General features: G+C 37.5%; 1 protein-coding gene across 3 annotated transcripts in view; it reads right to left on the bottom strand.

Annotated features, from left to right (window-relative positions):
• Positions 1-19,275, bottom strand: part of MIB1 (MIB E3 ubiquitin protein ligase 1) — a 77,538-nt gene that overhangs the window by 53,176 nt on the left and 5,087 nt on the right. For all 3 annotated transcript variants that reach the window (XM_071418190.1, XM_071418186.1, XM_071418189.1), the window contains exons 2-7: positions 14,723-14,894; positions 11,945-12,074; positions 10,064-10,168; positions 2,875-2,941; positions 1,875-2,079; positions 264-447 (exon numbers count right to left, since the gene is read on the bottom strand). In XM_071418190.1, the coding sequence (XP_071274291.1) occupies positions 264-447; positions 1,875-2,079; positions 2,875-2,941; positions 10,064-10,168; positions 11,945-12,074; positions 14,723-14,894 (863 nt within the window). The remainder of the gene's footprint in view (positions 1-263; positions 448-1,874; positions 2,080-2,874; positions 2,942-10,063; positions 10,169-11,944; positions 12,075-14,722; positions 14,895-19,275) is intronic.

The following is a 19,275-nucleotide window of genomic DNA, read 5'->3' as shown; positions in this document are numbered from 1 at the left end:
CATTGTTTAACAGTACAATCACTACTACTTTTATATAGGTTTCATTAGGTAAGCAGATTGCTGCACCTGATCAAGTATTACACTGAGTTTGACGAAAACTTGAAAGAAAATCCCTTTTAGACTGCTGCAGCCTCCAGGTACATTACCAATACTGGACAGGTACAATACAATAACACAAGTACATACCAATAATGTACAGGTACATTACTAGAAATACTGCACAAGCCTGACCATTCTGTGAATGCAAACACACAGCTACTCACTGGAAGCATTGCCTCGGCCCACTCTCCGTGACCTCTCTGGAGAAGCTTGATTCGCTCCAGGTCGTAACACACTTGCACAAGGTCTCCCACTTGGAATTGAGAGGTTCCTCCTTCTGCACCTTGAGCAGCATCTCCACTTCGGACAACATTGGCCTTGGTGAGAACAGCTGGATTAAATGTCCACCTAAACAAATAAACATTTAAAGAAGATCTTAAATACACAAAGCAGAACATCTGTTTGTGAATTTTCTGCTTGTATGCCTGCAAACTTTTTGTGACTGGATACTACAGATACTATATTTGCTGTTATCCATTTTTTGTCCATAAACTTGCCTAATTAATTCATTAATTGTGGCTCATTAATTAATTTCAAGGATAAGCTTCAGAAATATACATTTGTAAAGGCAATTAAGAAATATCCTGCCTATGGGAAAGCAAGCTGACAGCAATGTAGAAGTCCTGAAAGTAGCTATACTGTTACTTTATTTTTACAGGGATAGGAAATAAATGGTTGAAAAGCAGCAGATCCAAGTTGTCTCACAAGGACTGAAGTGTCAGGAAACAACATAAGAAGAACACAGAATTTTGGCCCTTCCCCCCAGGTCAAAAGATGCAACATTAAGTTATAACAATACTTTTCAATTAAATGAATGTCCCAGATATACCTCAATTTTCAATCAAACTATCCTATTGGTAGTTAAAATTGTACTGATTTAGAGGCATTACACTGTTTCATCAGGGAGGAGACCACAAGACAGAGTAGCTCCTGTCACTGACTCTGCTGACATGACTGCCAGAAGAAAAGCCACTTGCATCTGTTTAGCTGGGAAAACAGCTTTGTTCTGCATTACTTTGCAATATTAGCAAACAGTATCCTGAATGAACAGTACACTGTTAATTCTTTCTGAACAGACCCAACAGGTCAAACTCCATATACAACTGAAATGATATTCCATTCACCTGCTACTTTTTAAAGAGAAGCCCAATACTTGAGAGCAAGAGAACAGAAAAGCATGTGGCCATATTAGCTTCAAACCCCGCTGTACAGCTGGGTTTGAGTCTTATTAACATGGATGCAGCTAAGCAAAATTCAAACCTAAATTGCTTGCAGGGAGTAGTTTTGACTTCCCCAATACCTCCTATTCTTGGTCTGTATTTACATAAACTAATATTTCTTTGAATAATAAAAGGCTAGATATGGACCATGCCAAAGTGACTCTAGTTTAGACAAGATCCACCCTGAAGTTTGTCACCTGTCCTCTTAAACTACTTTCCTGAAAACCCACAATGAGTTGCTATTACCTTGCCTCTTGAAACCATGGGATAGATAGTTTTTAATTAAAAAGGAAGCTACTGCTTAAAACACTGCATTTTGCAAATAAGATAGTCTAGAATGTAATTTCTTATTTTGAACATAAATTTTCACAAGTGAGAGGCACAGCAAAATTCATTTTCCCACTAAAGCATCCTCAAAGTGAAGTCCTCATTACACATCTAGAAGGAAATCTTAACAGACACAAAAGGAGAAGAGAAAGTTTCTGGCACCAAGTAATCACAATCACTGAAGGCAAGGGAAGTTTGAGAAGCAATGATGAAGGCTATAGAACAAACCTGTTGCCACTTGGATATTGTACTACAATGTCATGGTCCTCATCGATGCCACAAACCGTTCCAGTTGTTGTTAAAGTTTCAAACATGCCATCAGTCCATCCTCCATGACCATGCTGCAAAGACTGCACAATTTCCAAGTCAAGGTCAATGTTTACAAGGTCACCTATTTGCAGCCCACCAGGGTTTCTGTTACCATTTTGCTCACCTGAAAGGGAGTAAGAAAAAAAAAAGTTTACATCAGCATACTAATTTTCCAAGCAATTTAAAGAGGAGAAGTTAATTTCTGAGACTCACAGAATTGTTAAGGTTGGAAAAAATCTTTGAGATTTTCAAGTCCAACCACCAACCAAGCAGCACCATCATGTTCACCATTGAACCCTGTTCCAAGTACCCTATCAACATGTTTTCCACACTTCCAGAGATGGTGACTCCACACCAATGTCTCTGCAACCATAGTGGCCAAGAGGTAAAATAAACTTTGGAACCTCTGGCAACAGAACGGTGTGATTCTTGTTGAATTTTCAAGGCAAATAGCAGTGACACTGGCAAATGCTAAATACCTGTGACAAGTTCCACTATGGACTCTAACTGGGATCTTAAGAGCTATCATATGGTGTTAGACATCTGGACACATAAAAGCTCTGGTGTCAATAAAACAACAGTGCTTTTGTGGAAGGACTTAGATTTATTACATCTCTTAGTATTTAAGCCAGTTCTGTAAGAATGAACAGCTATGTCTGGCTTTTTAGAAATACACTGCACAGGACACACAACACAATTTATAACTTAATGAACACTTAAAAGCTCCCTTGCCATCCCCTTGGCACACTGATACCAAATACTATTTAGAAAAGCATGACAATTTATCATTAGTACATAGAAATGTTAGTATTTACACTTCACTAGTAAGGACAGTACTTTTGGATGACATTTAGAAAAGAAAGGAAAATCCAGAGTGAGTATAATTAATACTAATCAACATAAATTTACTTCAGCTTACCTAACACAGGACAATGGTCTCTGTAGAAAGAGCCTCCTTTTGCATCTTGAACACATTTCAGGTCAGACTACGGAGAGAGATTGAGAAAACTTTAGTCCTCAGTGACTGAGTCTCCAGGTCAGTGAAACTAGAACTGAAATATTTAATTGAGAAAGGCTGAAAATTATGTGTACAAAAAGCATGTCCCATGATGCACATAATCTCAAATACTTTCCAATCTATCAGCCTTGACATTCTCAAGACTTTAATAACCTTTAAAAATATAAGAGGCTATAAAGGATGAGAAATTTTTAGTTCAAAGACAGGAATTAACACAAAGCACCTTTGCATTGTTCTATTTAGTTATTTTTCCTTTTAAAAATAATTTTGTGAACACAAGCAAGGAAACATCATTTAATGCCTGCCAGTGCTGCCCAATCTTCCCAACACTTTTTGACAGATCCATGTTTAACTTGGAACTCAGACTCTATAAAACGAAAACTTCTTAATTAAGAATATGAGGAAGGGTATTACTTCAAAAAAGCCTACAAAATACTACACTGAGCTAAACATGTTCTTTTTAAAGAGAAAAGTTTTAAAGCTCATCCTTCATAAAACTGTTTCATATTATGAGAAAGAGAAGCTTCAAGTGTGGTAACCAACTCCTACTCATAAAGCCAGCGGATTTTCTATAATTCTCCTTTCCTTTATGCGTAATGCTTAATTCCAAATAGCTATCATCTGCCATTGTTCCTTAGGAAACAAAGGACATTTTTGTGTGCAAAATAAGTTGGGAAGGAGATCAGAAACTGCAAAATGTGTCAGAATATTCTATGGCATGGGGGAAGAAGTAGGGGACAGGTGGTGGTAATGATATAATTAACCACAACTAAACATACTTGAACAATTCTTTTACCCCTGCCCGAGATTTACTGACAGACTGTCCTCCTGCAAAAGGATTAAAACAAAAACTCTGAACTCTTCCAAATCATCAAGGCTCTGATGAGCACAATACCACCCTTGGCAACTGGTAAGCAGAAACAATACAAAATTCAGTGTATGTCCTGATCTATGAAGAATGTACCGTCACTTTGGAAAAACGATGAAGACAGCCAGAGGAAAACAATGAGCTTTTAGCCGCTCTTCAAATCCCCCGAGGAAGCAGAGAAAGCTCACTCAGCACAGCAGCAGCAGGCCTGCGGCAGGATGCTGCCACCCGGTGGGCAGGTGCTGGGCTAAGCCCGGCTGCAGACAAAGGGGCTGCACGGCCCATCCCAGATGGCAAAAAACTCATTCATTCCCCGGAACCAGGGAGACTGAACGTGCGCGGGAGCACTGCGTCTCACCCACTGAATACAAGCCCTCCGTGTCAGGCAACAAGCAGCTGTCTGTGAAGGAGACAAGGAGGGGTGCACATGCAAGAGCTGCTGTCACATTCTTCAGAACACTAAGAATAGAGCGCAGGAGAGTCCAAAGGCTCTCCTCCCTGGCAGGCAAAATCAGGGTGAAAGACTGCTTGTGTTACAGCAAGTGTTAGTGCACTGAGCAGACTGATGGCTAAAACCTAGCAGAAGAAACAAAATGTTCATTAAAAGGCTAATTACTATTTTGCAGCTGACATTACTAGGAAGCCTGCTACGGTATCCTAGATTTTCTAGAAAAAAACCCCCAAAACTCAGAAACCTGCACTTGAATTTTACCCTGCCTGCACTGTGACCTGCACAGTTTATTTCTGGAGTATAATGATATGCTTGGTTGAAAGACTAAGTGGTAGACTGGTGTCCAACCTCAGCTTCACAACTGTCTTTCTTTCTCTTACATGATGTAGTCAACATTACATTGCTAAAGAATAAAACAAGAGTCTGATCTAACTATGGCAGAAAAGCAAGGGAATGTGGCTTTTTTTTTTTCTTCTTTCCCAGAAGCCTTCAACAAAATAATGGAGGACTCAAAACACACAGAAAGATAAGACACTGACAGATACTAAGGTAGCAAAAAACAAACTTATATACTGTATATATCAGACTGCCTTTGGCAACGTGGCAAACAGCAGTACTAAGAAAAGTACTATCAATATGATAAAGGCCTGCAAAGACCTTAAAATATAACCAAACCCAAACAAGATTCTGGAGTTTTAAGACAGAAAACTGTAGTTAATTGTATTTCAGTGCCACAAAAGCTGGGTAAGCAACTACAATTTTCCTTCTAGCACTCAGCTGTTATACTTCTCAGAGAAGGAAAATAAGCTTTCTCTTGCCCAAGTAATTTAAGTAAAAAATCAGGGATGATGGTAAGTTCCTCATCACACTACTCTGAAGACTGCATGGCAAGAGGCCCCCCTAGTGCACATGGAGCAAAAACACACATGGATGGAGCCTGGATGCATCAGGCTTTGCACTACAAAGAACCTCTAAAAGTTATGAGTCACCCTGAGACTTCAAAATCAATCAAAATAGCAGATTGTTTGGAGATGATACGTACAAGTGTAAAAGGGAAAGTACCAAAACAAGGGATGTTAGAATACAAGTTTTAGACTGACAGTGACACCACCGGAAAAAGAACTAACAACTGTGAGGCTGGGTATAATGTAAATACATGGTGGAGATGAACAAATCAGCTTTTCTACAATGACTTGATGGAGAAATCACTTGATAAACCCCAAGTAGGATTCTTTCAGGAAACAGAAAAATAAGCTAAAGATCTTGTAGAATTTGTGTATGATTAGGGACAGAAAGCCCAGTTAAGCAGGCAATCAATCAGAACTCAAGAAAAAGCATGCAAATCAGACATTGCACTGCACAACTTGCAAGTCAGTTGATGCACATGAGCAATGGGTAATAATAGTCTTTGCCTACAATGGAGAACTTTGGTTTTCTAGCCCCCACACTTTAGCTTCCTTAAAATCTGCATTCCAGCAGTATGTGGTTCTATTACACAGAGATCATGACTTGCCCAAATAGGAAATATAGTAAGTGTACTTTGACATATCATCCAATTATACCAATGGAAATAAACAGCAGCAATTTCATCTTCATAAAACTTCAGAGAATGAGAAAATGTAGAGCAAAGTCAGCAGTGCTGCCAGATGGTGTAAAAGCACCATTATCCCTGACCTTGAGGAGGAAAACAAAGCTGAAGGAGCAGCTGACTACAGAAATAACTTTTAAGTTATTCCAATCAATATGGAATGCCACCCATCAATACCAGGGAGGAAGGATCTACAGACTTGGTAAGAAAACGAGCTGTGCTGCTGAGAAAAAGAGGAATATTTGATCCAGATGCACTGATGCAGTATCTAACAATATCAGGAGCAAATATCAGGGGAGAAATTAATACTGATCTTACAGATACACCAGCAGGAATAGTGCCATAGCTGCAGTTGTTCAAGGTAGCACTGAATACACACAGTAAAGGTCACTTTAGGTCTTTAATCTCACAACAGCTTTTGGCAAGGAAATCAGCCCTTTGGAGGCAAATGGAAAAAGTTCAGTGCCTGCTGCTTTGACACCAGATTAAAGCAACAAAAGACTGGATAAATCCGTATGTTTTAGCTAAAGGTTTATAAGAAATGCTGTGTTTCAAATTTCATGAAATCAAATCTTTCTCAGTTTCAAGAAACTGGGAAAAAGTGAAGCAATAAATGGAGAAGCTATAAGATGCTAGAGAAAGTGACTGAAATGACAAAAAGGTGTGATGCACAGAAACAATAATAACAGTTCCTTAAAGAGGAAACCAAACCTCAGGCAAGTACTGGATGAATGGTTTGTAACCTTACTATTTATTATAGACACTTATAAAAGCTTTGCATGTGCAACATTTTTTTTAACGAAGACACAGTCTTCCTTGTCAGTTAATACTATAAATAAAATTGGAAAATGATCAGTAAATACATTTCTCCTTAATGGAAATATTTTTCTTTGCAACACAGAAAGAGGAAGAACTTGACTTGGTTGAGACTACAGGAGAAATGTGACTACATCAAAAAGAAGCAAAACAAAGTCTGCTGACAAATGCAAATAAACGCACAAGATAAATGACCAGAGAACTGGAGATTTGAATGACATTACAGACCCGACAGTTTTAAGTACAGTGGAAGGTGTATATTTTGTAACACTCACATACAATGCCTAGTATACTAAGATATTTACCTTGCTTTTATTTAAAAAAAGGAAGTGGTAACAAGAAATTCTTAAAATCCTCTAGAGCATTTTCAAATAGTAACTTCATGGGTAATCCAAATAAAAGTTGATGAACAGACATGAATTATCAATCACCAAGAGGCAGGCAATCTCAACTTCCCTTATGCACTCACTATTTGGAATTTGTGGAAAAAAGTACACCAACACAGATGGCTGACATATCACTGTGACAATGATGGATGATAACTACAGATACTTCTTTCAGAGGCTACGCAGATGAAAGCACAATCCTCCAAAATGAGAAACAAGGAGAGGCTACTCACAGCAAAAAAAGGCAAGTGGTACAGAGAAAAGAAATTCTGAAAGAAACAGACTCCTAAATGATGAAATTGATTTAGGACACTCCTGTAGCTGGAACTATTTTCCACTGAAAACCAATGGAAGTCACCAGCTTTACATCCTCCACTCACATGGTATGAAGAAATAAAATCCAGTCACAAGTCCCAAAAGCAAAATCACAATCTTCCCATTAACTTTTTAATTCCATATGACCTCTCTTTCTTGCAAAAGGATGTGTTCACACATTTTTGGAAATGAAAAAATGTGCAAAGCAGGTTATTTGGTTGACAGCTCAGGACTCTGAATACATATAGGTAAGAAATGTGAGTAGCATAACAAACCATATAAGCCAACAGTAGTTCATTCTTACTGAGGATGTAGCAAACATTTTATCTGACCTAACAGCATCGTAAACACAGATTTCAATTTGGGAATTTGTGATTTGTGGCAACAGAAACTCCCAGACTTAAATGTCAGACTTTACAAAAAAAAAACCCCAAAAAACAGAGGCAAGATGCACTTCTCAGCCACTTCATACGTAAACACAGCAAACACAAATAAAACCTCCAAGTATCTGACCAGAAATAAATGCATGTTTTCAGTCAGCACCTGCTGCCCCACCAGGCAAACCTCATCTCTCCAAAGCTGGCAGGCCAGATAGATTAATTTTGAGGACCAGATGCAGCCTATAAGCTATCAAACAAGAACACTGACTTACAATAATGAGCTGTGTTTCTTTAATCAGCTCCATTAGCATGAGTCAAGTGTTACCCATTTGCAAGTCAGGGTCTCTTCCCAGCTGTATTTACATGGCTACACACTCTTGAGTATTGTTGATTCCACATTCCCTGGACATTTTAAACCAATTTCCAAGTACCAAAACAAGTTTGCCCCAACTTTATGTGAACTTTCTGACAGTCTCAGCTTTACATAACTGCACATAAATAGTAGTAAACAATAATAATGAATTGTACACTTAATAAATTATTAGCCAGTTATAAAATTAAGCATTACATTCAAATGACTCTCATAGATATTCAAGAATCCATTCTGTCTGAAGTGAAAGTTGCATTTTTTGAAAACACCAAAGATAAAATTAGTGTAGGAATGGATTACAATCAGGTAAGCACTACTTACACAGCCTCCAATTATCCTTTCTGTACATCCACGTGTACATATTTTTTTCTCTATTATCCTAAAAATAACATCTACATACACAGTTAAACAGGCTTTTTTTAATTAAGCAAATATTTGTATTTCTACATAACTTGTGTGAAGGGCCACCATTCACACAAGTTTTGTGTGAATTTACAGCTGCAGTACTTAATGGAGTTTTCTAGAAATATTTAACATTTTCAAAGGTGGCAAAAGTTGGGAAACACAGTATAGTTGATTTAAAAATAATAACTTTTTTTTAATTAAGGGAATAAGTATTTCAAAGCAGAATGTAACCTATCTCAAATGTACTTTTTTCATGAGACCAGAAGGAATCTTCAGTGATTCCACAGCACTTTTATTATGTAGTCCAAAAATTTTAACATAGCAACCGAAGTCATAACAACCACAACAACAAAAATTCAGTTGATCTGTATCTCATTCTATCTAGATTTTGTAACCATTACCTTTCCATGTATCACACAAGAGAAGACACCAAACATTTATTTAATGTTATACTACAAAATACAACATACATTCATTTTTGCCAGTATATAAAGAATTTTCTTTAGAACTGGGGGGACACCATGAAGCACATAATTTAATACTGACTCATAGTTTGCCCCTAGGATCTTAATGCATCAGAAAAGCTGAGCTACACTAAATTACTTTACTCTTTTTAAATGTAACACTAAAATATGTATTTACCACAAAAGTGGTATTTATTTTCATTTTAAGTATTAAAATTAGCTGTAATTGAGGCTATAAGGTCAAATAGTTTACATTCAAAAAGTAACTGGTCATTGTTTAACATTTTATTACTGTTACACATCTGACAAGATGACACTTCAATGTTAAATTAACATGGTTTTCCCCTTCACAATCAAACAAAAATCATGCAGAGAAAATGCTAATTAAGATGTTTTAAGCAGCTGATAATCAAAGTAACCTTTCCTTGACCCACATTAGGATAAGAAAACCCAGCAACAGAAGGCACTTAGGCTAGAGTCTGACCCATTTTCTTTCTAAAGCTGAAGAAGTTGCTGGAGAAGCTTCAAAAGGAAACAGAAAAATTTAGTGCTAAGCAAATTAAGGTTGTAATTTAATTCAACACCCTTCCATTTGCAAAAATAAAATTACTCTCAATAGCATTCCAAGTATTGAAGTAATTTGAAAACTGCAAATCTTGCAGTAATCACACCAAAATTTGAAGTCAATAGAACAGTTCAGGAGTTGAAAAACAGGGTTTTTAAAGAAGTTTTTAACTATGCTTGCCATTCTTTTCTGAATTTTAATCTAAACACAACAGTAGCACAGGAAGATAAATGTGTGTGAGGCAAATATTTAGTGTGCCAGAAAGCAGCTCTTAACTTGTAGTTATCCACATTTAGTAAATTCCCAGATCAGACTTCCTTACTAATACATATGCATGACCCTTACAGCTGGATTCACAATGACCTGACAACCAGCATGCAAACTGACAAAGCATATTACAAAAGCACGACCATAAAGCACAAGTTATTCTTACTGCCCTTCCCCCACCATGCATTTTACCCTTTGTGTTCCTTTATACTTACCATGCCCTCAAAGCCGACTCTGTAAAGGTTTTTAGCACCATTGTCCCAAAGAACATATGCTGCGCTATGTGGACTCGACGCGCTCCAATCTTGGATTTCAGTTACCTATTCAGTTGTGAAAATAAGAAACTGGTTTCTAGAGCAAAGATTCAGACGTACAATTTGAACTTCAAAATTTACTCATCTCTTCAAAATAATTAATGATATTGTAGTTTTACTAAACCTGATAAAATTTGTTCTGAAGCTGTCTTCTGCTTGATGCAGGTGTTCCCTGGGTGTGTTAAGACAGCAGTTTGATTGTATACTTTGTAGGCCTATTTTTCTTTTGTATATTTGGAGGTTATCTAACTACACAACCAGAGAACAAAATCTGAACAGCTCTGATATGTTCCTACCAGAAGCATCATTAACTAAGAGAAACAGGATGAAAACTATTCTAATTGCTTCAATATGTCTGGTTTAACTTGCATTAGCCTGGTGGCTGTGCACTATGTGAAGACCCAGTTTTATTTCCAGAGCCAGTATGTTTAACAACAGTACAAAAGGAGAGTGAAAATGTCTTTCCCTGACATTTCTGAAATCAGGAGGCCATGCATCAAATTCTGAAAACACTTCCATTATTTATAAAAAAAAACCAGTTTACGGATTTTGCTTTCACTCTTACTTATATTTATTTAAACAATGTTTCTGCTAGCTACGACCTACCTTTCCACATTTAAAAACATTTATATGCATTTATATATTTTTCCAGATGTACAGGTAAACAATCTCTCTAATACAAATTTAGTACATAAAGCAGACTGTGCACGATAAGACTCTTATTTTGCAAAGTTTCGGAGATTTCAATGTATTTTGACATGGGAAGGAGTAAATAATCAACATGAAAAAAGCTGCATTTAAATATCTCTTGTCTTAAAAGATTTAGACTTACTATTTCCTTTCAGTAAAATTCAAAACGAAATCCCCAAAAGTCCTAAGGCTTCCATAAATGTCTAGGATATAAAATAAGCTAAACAAGAATATAAAATAGGCTAAATATCATAGTCAGGAACTTTTCACTCTCCTTTAAACGCTGTTTAAGTGTATTAAAAATAAATTCAACAAAAAACACCAGGTCGCCAAGATACAAGGGCATCCAATTCTCAAATTTGGTGGTAAAAATCATAGTGTATTTTACACTGCCTGTTTTGAGTTCATACTTATACCAAACCTTCATCAGTTCTCAAGGTAAATGGAAGTTGTAAAAGTAAAATATACAAATGTTATGATAAGTAACTTATCATTCCATACAATTTTCAATAAATACAAATATTTTTACTATAGCACTGCATAAAAAGCACTCCAAGACTGTCCTAAGCCAGTAACATAATAGCCACACCCAGAACTTGCAAAGCTTTTTGATTTTAAAGTGGAGAAATCCCTATAATCATTATGTGAAAAACAAAACCCTAGGGTGCCAGCACTGAAAACAAAATGTGCTGGCCCACAAGCAGTAAGATTACAGAATGTAGTGATGACTAGAAAGGGCTACTCTTGATAGCTCTGTTTATATACCAGCTCTCTAGTAATGCTGAAATATGCTCAAGATCTTAATGTTGCTACAAATCCTAAACAGACAACAATGACAAAAAATTAAGAATTAACAAAAAATCTGTGCTGATATTGTAAAAAATGCAAATGAAAATGTAAAAGAACTGGCTATGGTGTACACACCCTCCTCTTCCAAAATGCTTAAATATTACAAGAAAAGATTAAGTGCCCAGACAACTAAAATTCAAGCTTTCATGATTGTATTTTTGCTCTACAATTAAAAAGGCCACTGAGGCCATTACATGAGCAAAAAGAGGTGCAGTTTCTTATTTAAACCAGTTTTATCTTTACCTTTCCTCTACGCCCATTGCCACCATCTTGATCTTCCCATTGCCAGTCAACTCCTCGCACCACCCTGGCACCTGCAAAGATTCCTCTTGCTGTAATTTTCTTTGATTTACGTCGAGACTCCAACAATACCCTGAAGTTATTAAAAGAAGAACCCACAAATGTCAACATAATAAAGGAAGTCCAAAACAAATCTTTGGGGATGGGAAGGAGAGCATCTTAAAACAAAAATAACCCACAACTGCAGATTTCAGTGCATGAATCACACAAGCAGTACACAAGAAAAAACCCCATGAACTTCCGAAATCTGATTCATTGAATGTTCATGATTAGTTTTTAAAATTCTAACAATTTTTCTCCAGACTTCCTACTACCAGCATTCATCTTGTAAGTGCCTGCATATAGATCTGTACTTATATTATTGAAATCATTAAAGTACGTGCAAAGCCATATAAACACATCTCTGTTTCTCTTAGATGTGCTCTAAGCCAATACTTCTGTCCCACAACTGCTCTGTCACTTTTATTCAGAATTATGCTACTAAGAGCATCTCTTTTCCCTCCTCTCAGTTTTTCTACATGATTTTTATAGCATCTTTTAGCAAATTTAAGTCAATATAGTAGCATCCATTTCTTCAGTCATATTATGTGTTTTTTTCAAAGGAAACGTCTTCTATTCCTTCTGACTTCAGCAGAACTGAAGTATAGAAGCCTAAACAGAATGGTTCATGATTATTTAACTAGAAATAGTAATCTCAAAAGCCACCAATTTTCATGTAACAAGGCTTCTTGCTTCATACCAGGAATATGTCGCCAGGCATGAGAATTTTTCAGCTGACATTCGGAATGTTTCCTGACCACTTCAGGAAATTTCTCAGCATCCTGCTAACTTTTAACATCCAGCAGATGGCACACAAGGAAAGAGTTCAACTGTTACAATCAATATAAAGAGCACATGAAAATACTGGCCATTTTTTCCCTAAGAAACATAAAAATTATCAAAAACACAAAGTAATCCCGTTTAGAGAATTTTCTTAACCTACAAAACTGAGACAAAAACCTACATACATTACTTCATTATGCCACCCATACAATATCCCAGACCCAAAAATAAAACTGTAAGAGCTTATGCTTCCCTTCATCAAAACGTTCTTACATGTCTCTTGCCATTTTTCCTGTGAGACATCCCTCAAATTCAACAGCACTGTTTTGCCCTTTTCTCCTCCCTAAAATAGTTAGCTTCCATCATTTGTTCTCAGCTAAGCTTGATCCAATAGAAACAGCTCTTTGGCAGAAGAAGCTGCTTTCTAGATAAGAGCTCAGTGAGAGTAAACAAAGAAAGGAAGAAAGTGACAAGATGCAAAAAACTTCCAGCAATATTTTACACAGTGTATAATCTATCTGTAAAACTAAAACTTGTACTGTATTCACCATAACCAACCTCTTAAAACTACAAAGGAAACCTCAGCTTAAAAAAGAAAAAAAGTCTGGCAAGCATTCTCAAAAGCAACAAGACTTCAAAAAAACCAAATAAATAGAAAACATATGTATTTTGTCACCTATTCTCCTTTAACTAAATTAAGACAGCATCTCAAAGTCCAACTTCTAAGTCTTGTTCTGCATTCAACATTGCCATTGAGGGTAAGTTTACGATACCCATTTATTTGGTACCTAAAGTTACTGGTGTGAGCCTCCAAAAAACAACCAACAAAAAGTTCTTATGTTTTGATTAAGCCACTGACTTGGGCATCTGAGCCACAGTTAAAACCTTTAAGCAAGCACTTGAGAATGTAAACACAGACCCTGTAAGACATAATTTGAGACCTCAGGCTGTGTGCTCCAGCCACTTCCCTTAACTGTAAAAGAACTGATTAAAGCACACCACTAATTTACAGCATACTTGTAAATCTAACTTCTCCAAGAAGAAGATATAAATGTTGTCTTACACATGTCACATTCAAATGAGGACCATATCTAAAAAAAAAAAATATTTTGATGATTTAATGAAAGACCATTCAGGAAACATCACAGAGGTGACACCACAGTGTGTAGCCTTTACGCAGTGTTTTTCCATAGCTCTCCAAGTACTTAGCAGCAGGTAAATATCACTGTTCCCACTTAACTGGTACATAAATCATGTACAAAGAGGGGCTTTGGACTGAGACAAGTTATTTAAAGTCAAGAACACCTATAAAAGGACACACTAAATGCAATTTTGTTCCAAGTTCTCCACTGAGAGATGATAATAGATGCTTAAGAACATGAAAACCAAGGCAAGAGCAGAACAACCCTTCATAGCATCTTTTCTCTGCTTCCTGTAGTGAACAGTTTAAGCAGTTCAAGTCCAAGTCCAGATCATCCTACCTCCCATAACCTTCAAGGAGGGTATTTCCCCTCAGTCTGTCCACACCATTACTGAACCTAATTAAACCTTCACATTCAGAATTCATCGACAAATCTTTTTGTGATTAGGCATAGCATAAGGGTAATTGCCTTTGTTTTAAAGCTGCTATATGAGAACACAAAAAATAGGAAAGCCTCAAGGAGATTAAGCAAAACTGAATAATCATATCCTAACGTTTTCCTGTACTCTGTTCTTCCTAAAATTTCCATGTTTTCCAAGATCCAAAGACTTATCCTAGCTATTTGTCTCCCAGAAACAGAATCTCAAGCCTCTTACTCTCTTACCTAATCCAAATTTCAGTAACCAAATGTTCAGCTTCAAAGTTAACCACAAATACCTATTTCTACTTGATTTCACGAGGAAAAAGTTAGGTTTTACCTTTCACTTCCCGGTGTGGTAATTCTGTAAAAACGATGCCTCAAGTGATGCTTGTCCCCATGATAGCAAACTGTGCACAAGTCATAATTTGTGCATTCAGCACATTTCCATCGGATGCCAATGATAGGTTGCTGTCGACAAGTATCACACATAGTCCCATCATGTTTGATACCTGTGGAAGGAAAAGAAAAAAGAAAAAAACCAAAAAACTTTGCTGCATCACTACAGACTTCTGTTGCACATCATTATAACTTGAAACCATATAGTAGAAATTTAACAATAAAGAAAGGCTGCTGCTTCTACCCTATCAGCCTGAACCACTGAAGGGAAAAGATAGCGGACTTTGCCTCATATCTCCAGTTGGCAGTCTGTTCCTGAAATATTCTATCTTCTCTCAGCTTAAAAAGCTGAGAAGGCTATGTCTGCTTCCTTCCATCTATACAAAGGAGAGAAAGAAAATGAGAAATCTTTTAACTACAAGTTAAAGGGTCAGAAATGGGTTTATCAAAACACACAGGGAAATCTAGAATTTTATCTCTGGAGTACAGCTATCAACACACGTTACATCACAAAGGCCACTGTGCTCAACTGAGTGTGGCAGCCTAAAAATTACTGCTTTGACTTACACATTTTGTACACTCGAAAATTTAAGTGCTTGTCTCTATTCTTTTTTATACAGGAAAAAAATTAAGCTCTCTTGGATAAATGCTATTAGCTTCATGAAAATCTGTTACCATTTTTGAAGCATTTTACTGTTATTCTGGTTTTGTTTCTAAAATGAATGTGCCAGAGACAGACCAGATGTAACCCACTAGCATGAGCTCTGCCAAGCCTTCCATAAAAACTGATCCCAAGTCATTAGCCTTACAGCTCTGCCAAGCTACAGCAGAGCAAAAATGATCAGTCACAGAGTTTCCATCCACCCATTCTAAATACAGGGAACAGCCACAAGTTTATTAAAAAAAAAATCAAATTCTACTGTTTGGAAAAAATTGAGCAATAGAAGAGAGAAGCACTAGCATTCAGTCTGTAGCACTAGACAGAAATGAGCACTAAGAAGCTAGAGTAACACGGAATTTTCCCAATCACTTCCCCTTAAAAAAAATCCCAGATCAATTTGAAACTAAGTGAGGAAAAAGAATGGATTTTGCCTCCTCCATCAGGGATGCTTTCAGAAATTAATGCCAAATTCACTATAAAGCTATTAGTCACTTACACCCAACAGCTGAGCCATCTGTAGCAAAGAAAAATCAACAGTTGGAAAGACAAAACTGAAGGAAATGCCTTCTTGTTTGATCATTTCACAGAAACACGTAATAGCTGAGGTTAGAAGTAAGGTTTGCAAATTGTCTCTTCCAACAACCACTGCTCAAAGCAGGGCAAGCTAGAGCTGGCTGCCCAAGACCATATCCAGTCAAGGTTTTGAGCACCACCAAGAACATACTCCACAACACAGCATATGCAACCATCCCTAGGAAAAAAACTGTTTCTTCTGTTTCAGTGGAAATTCCTGTATTTCAACTTGTGCCCATTGTCTCTCGCCTTGTCATGTGGCACCACTGCAAAGAACCTGGCTCCATCCTCCTTACAACATTCATCAGGCATTTATATACACTCTTAAGATTTCCCTGAGCCTCCTCTTCTCCAGACTAAGCATCACCAGATCCCTCATTCTCTTCCTCTACCAGACGCCCTTAAGATTCTTTGCAACACATTTGCAGCCCTTTACTTGAATCTCAGTATGACCACATCCCTCTTGCTCTGGGGATTGTACTGAAGCATTTTACTATTCTTTTGGTTTCAAAGCCGAAGTCTACAAGAGTGGATACATTAAAAGCACAGAGATATCTTGTTTGTGTTTTTGTCATCTTGTTTAAAAAGACTAACTAGTTACAGTGCTTGGGGTTGAGAGGTAATATTTGTTTTGGTGTTATTTCTAACTGATTGCTAAAGTTAGAAATAGAAAGTTAGAAGAAACAGAATAGAACAGAAGAACAGAAGAAACAGAATAGAAACAGAAGTTACACATCTCTTGATTATATTCTTTTTTAATGCCTGCTGAACTTTTGGGAAGGCATTTGGCCAAGAAATACATTTATTCTGGATGTGAAGGGACTAAGGAATTGGGTGCTGTAGGATTCTTCCACTTGACCAAACAGCAGGAAGAAACAGCAAAAGAGCAGTATAATCAGGAATCATGTGATACAAAAGAGGTCATCTCACTGTAAACTTAAATAAAAACTAAACACTTCTTGACAGTGAGGCAAAAGCAGCTATGCAAAACTCAGCAAAATTTGTTTAGGAAAGATCAAGAAAAAAAATCATACAAAGATATTTGACTCAAGTCATTTTACTGACCACAGTGTCTGGGACTTAAAAAAAGAACAGCGCATGTCTGTACTTAAAAGTATCTGATCTAAAGGGACGTTTCTGTATCTCACAGATCCCTAACACCATCCTGATAGAGATATGGCCTTTCTTCATCCATTCCCTGACACATGATTCCAGCAGCAACACCCACTTCAGCGCATGCCTCACCTGACCATGCTGCTCCATTCTTTCCATTATGCGAGCAAAAGGTTTTTGCAGAGCTGGGATGCAAAATGCATCAAGAAACATACCAGGCTGGAAAACAGCCAGGAGGAAAAATATTCAGCTGAACTGGTTTCCCAATCCCATTCTTTGAGGTGCTGCTCAACACTACTGCCATGAGAAACAAAGAATTGCAGGGCAGGAGCAGGCAAGTAATCCTGTTACAGAATGTCTAACCACTGCACCAGAGATCTGGAGGGAGAAGCAGATTTGTATGCTTCTGGTGACAGTGGACTAAGACACCTTGAACTTCATCTGCTAAAAAAAGGATAAAACAAGGTGCTACTACTGATTACATAATGTGATACTAAACTCTTATTCACGGTCATAATACAAACAAAATTATTCTGAAAGAATTTTTGATCTATCTTCTTTAACACATATTTAAGTTCAACTAGATATTATAGGTACACAAGGGTAGTAGGTTGACCTTGCCTGGCTATCAGGTATTCACCCAACCAGTCTCTCACTCTACCTCCTCAACAGGACAAAGAGTGAAAACAAAATGAAACAGCTTAGGTCAAGCTAAAAGTGAAATTATTTACCAATCACCATCACAGGCAAAAGAGATTTAACTTGGGGAAAATTTACACCTAATTAAAAAAAAAAAAGAGGATGGTAAGGAAAACAAAAACTAAAACACCTTCTCCCAGAACTTCACCGTCTTTGCAGAGACAACTGCATTCCTTCGTTCCAAACACCTCTATCTCCCCGCTTCTTCCCAGGGTAGATTAAACTCACATAAACTTTTTGGTTGGAAAAGGCCCTGAAGACCATCAAGTCCAGCCATTAACTTAACACTAACAAGATCACCACTAAACCAGGTCCCTAAGCACCATCCCTACACATCTTCTAAATACTTACAAGGATGGTTATTCCACCACTCCTCTGGGCAGACTGCTCCAGAGCTTGACAACCCTTTTGGTGCAGATGGGGAACGGAGGTCAGTCCATAACAGCTCCTCACACTTTTCCCCTGCCCCATCATGGGTCTTCTCCACAAGCTTTACTCCTTCAGGAAAACACTTTGAGCATGGGCTCCCCCATGTGCTGCAGTGAGGGTCCCTGTTCCACTGTTCCAGGGCCTCCCTGGGTGGCACGAGGACAGCCTGCATCACTGAGGTGTCCATCGGCTGGTTAACCATCCACGCGCCACAACTCAGCACTGAGGACCTGACAGTGGCACTACAGATACTCAGGGGGAAGGAAGGAGACATTATGTCCAGAGTTTCAGACCAGCTTGGTTCTACCCAGTGGACTGAAGGCTCATCAGTACTGAGATAATTTCAATTTACTTTTACCAAAAAGCAAAGCAGTTTATGCACTCCCAAACCATCCATGATGTAAATCAAAGCACAGTATGTAAGAACGACCAGGAGGCTGCATCAAGTGTAGGCTCTGGAGCCAAACTAAAATCCTGAGCCAAAAGCAAAATCTGCCACATAAACTCTTCCCCTCTTCAAGGCTGTTTAAGAAAGCTTGAGAAACACAAATGTTACAAAGTTTCTATTAGGAAAGAAAGCCTTCATTAAACCCTTGGAATAAACTGAAGTGCCATAAAAACTTCAAAGTTCAAACAGCAGCCTACAGCTGACCAGCTGTGCACCAAAAGAGCACTGTAGCTAAAAAGAGAGCTAGAGCACTTTAGCTCTCAAAACTGAGATCATGAAAAATTTAAACTTCTAAATATTCTTCAAAATTTTCTAGAACAAGGCTATTTCAAAATTAAACAGGTTTTGTGTCATATACACTTAAAAACCCAAAACAAACCAGGTAATGAGAAGGGTACTTTCACCATGCTTAGTTACTTTCAAATAACTGCTGTTTTCTTATGTCCCTTCACCTTTAGTCCACCATAAAATCCAATATTCCTGATATCCCCATGTCATTAATGCTTTTTACTACTTGAATTTCATATTAGTTTTCTACCTTAATGCCATACCTTATTTTCACTTTTCTCAT

Source organism: Agelaius tricolor, unplaced genomic scaffold (assembly GCF_023055355.1).
Source record: "Agelaius tricolor isolate 1412-34295 unplaced genomic scaffold, bAgeTri1.0.p SCAF_2, whole genome shotgun sequence".
In the NCBI taxonomy this organism is placed as follows: Eukaryota; Metazoa; Chordata; class Aves; order Passeriformes; family Icteridae; genus Agelaius; species Agelaius tricolor.
The sequence above is the reverse complement of the archived record's forward strand: the minus strand, read 5'-3'. Positions and strand labels throughout refer to the sequence as shown.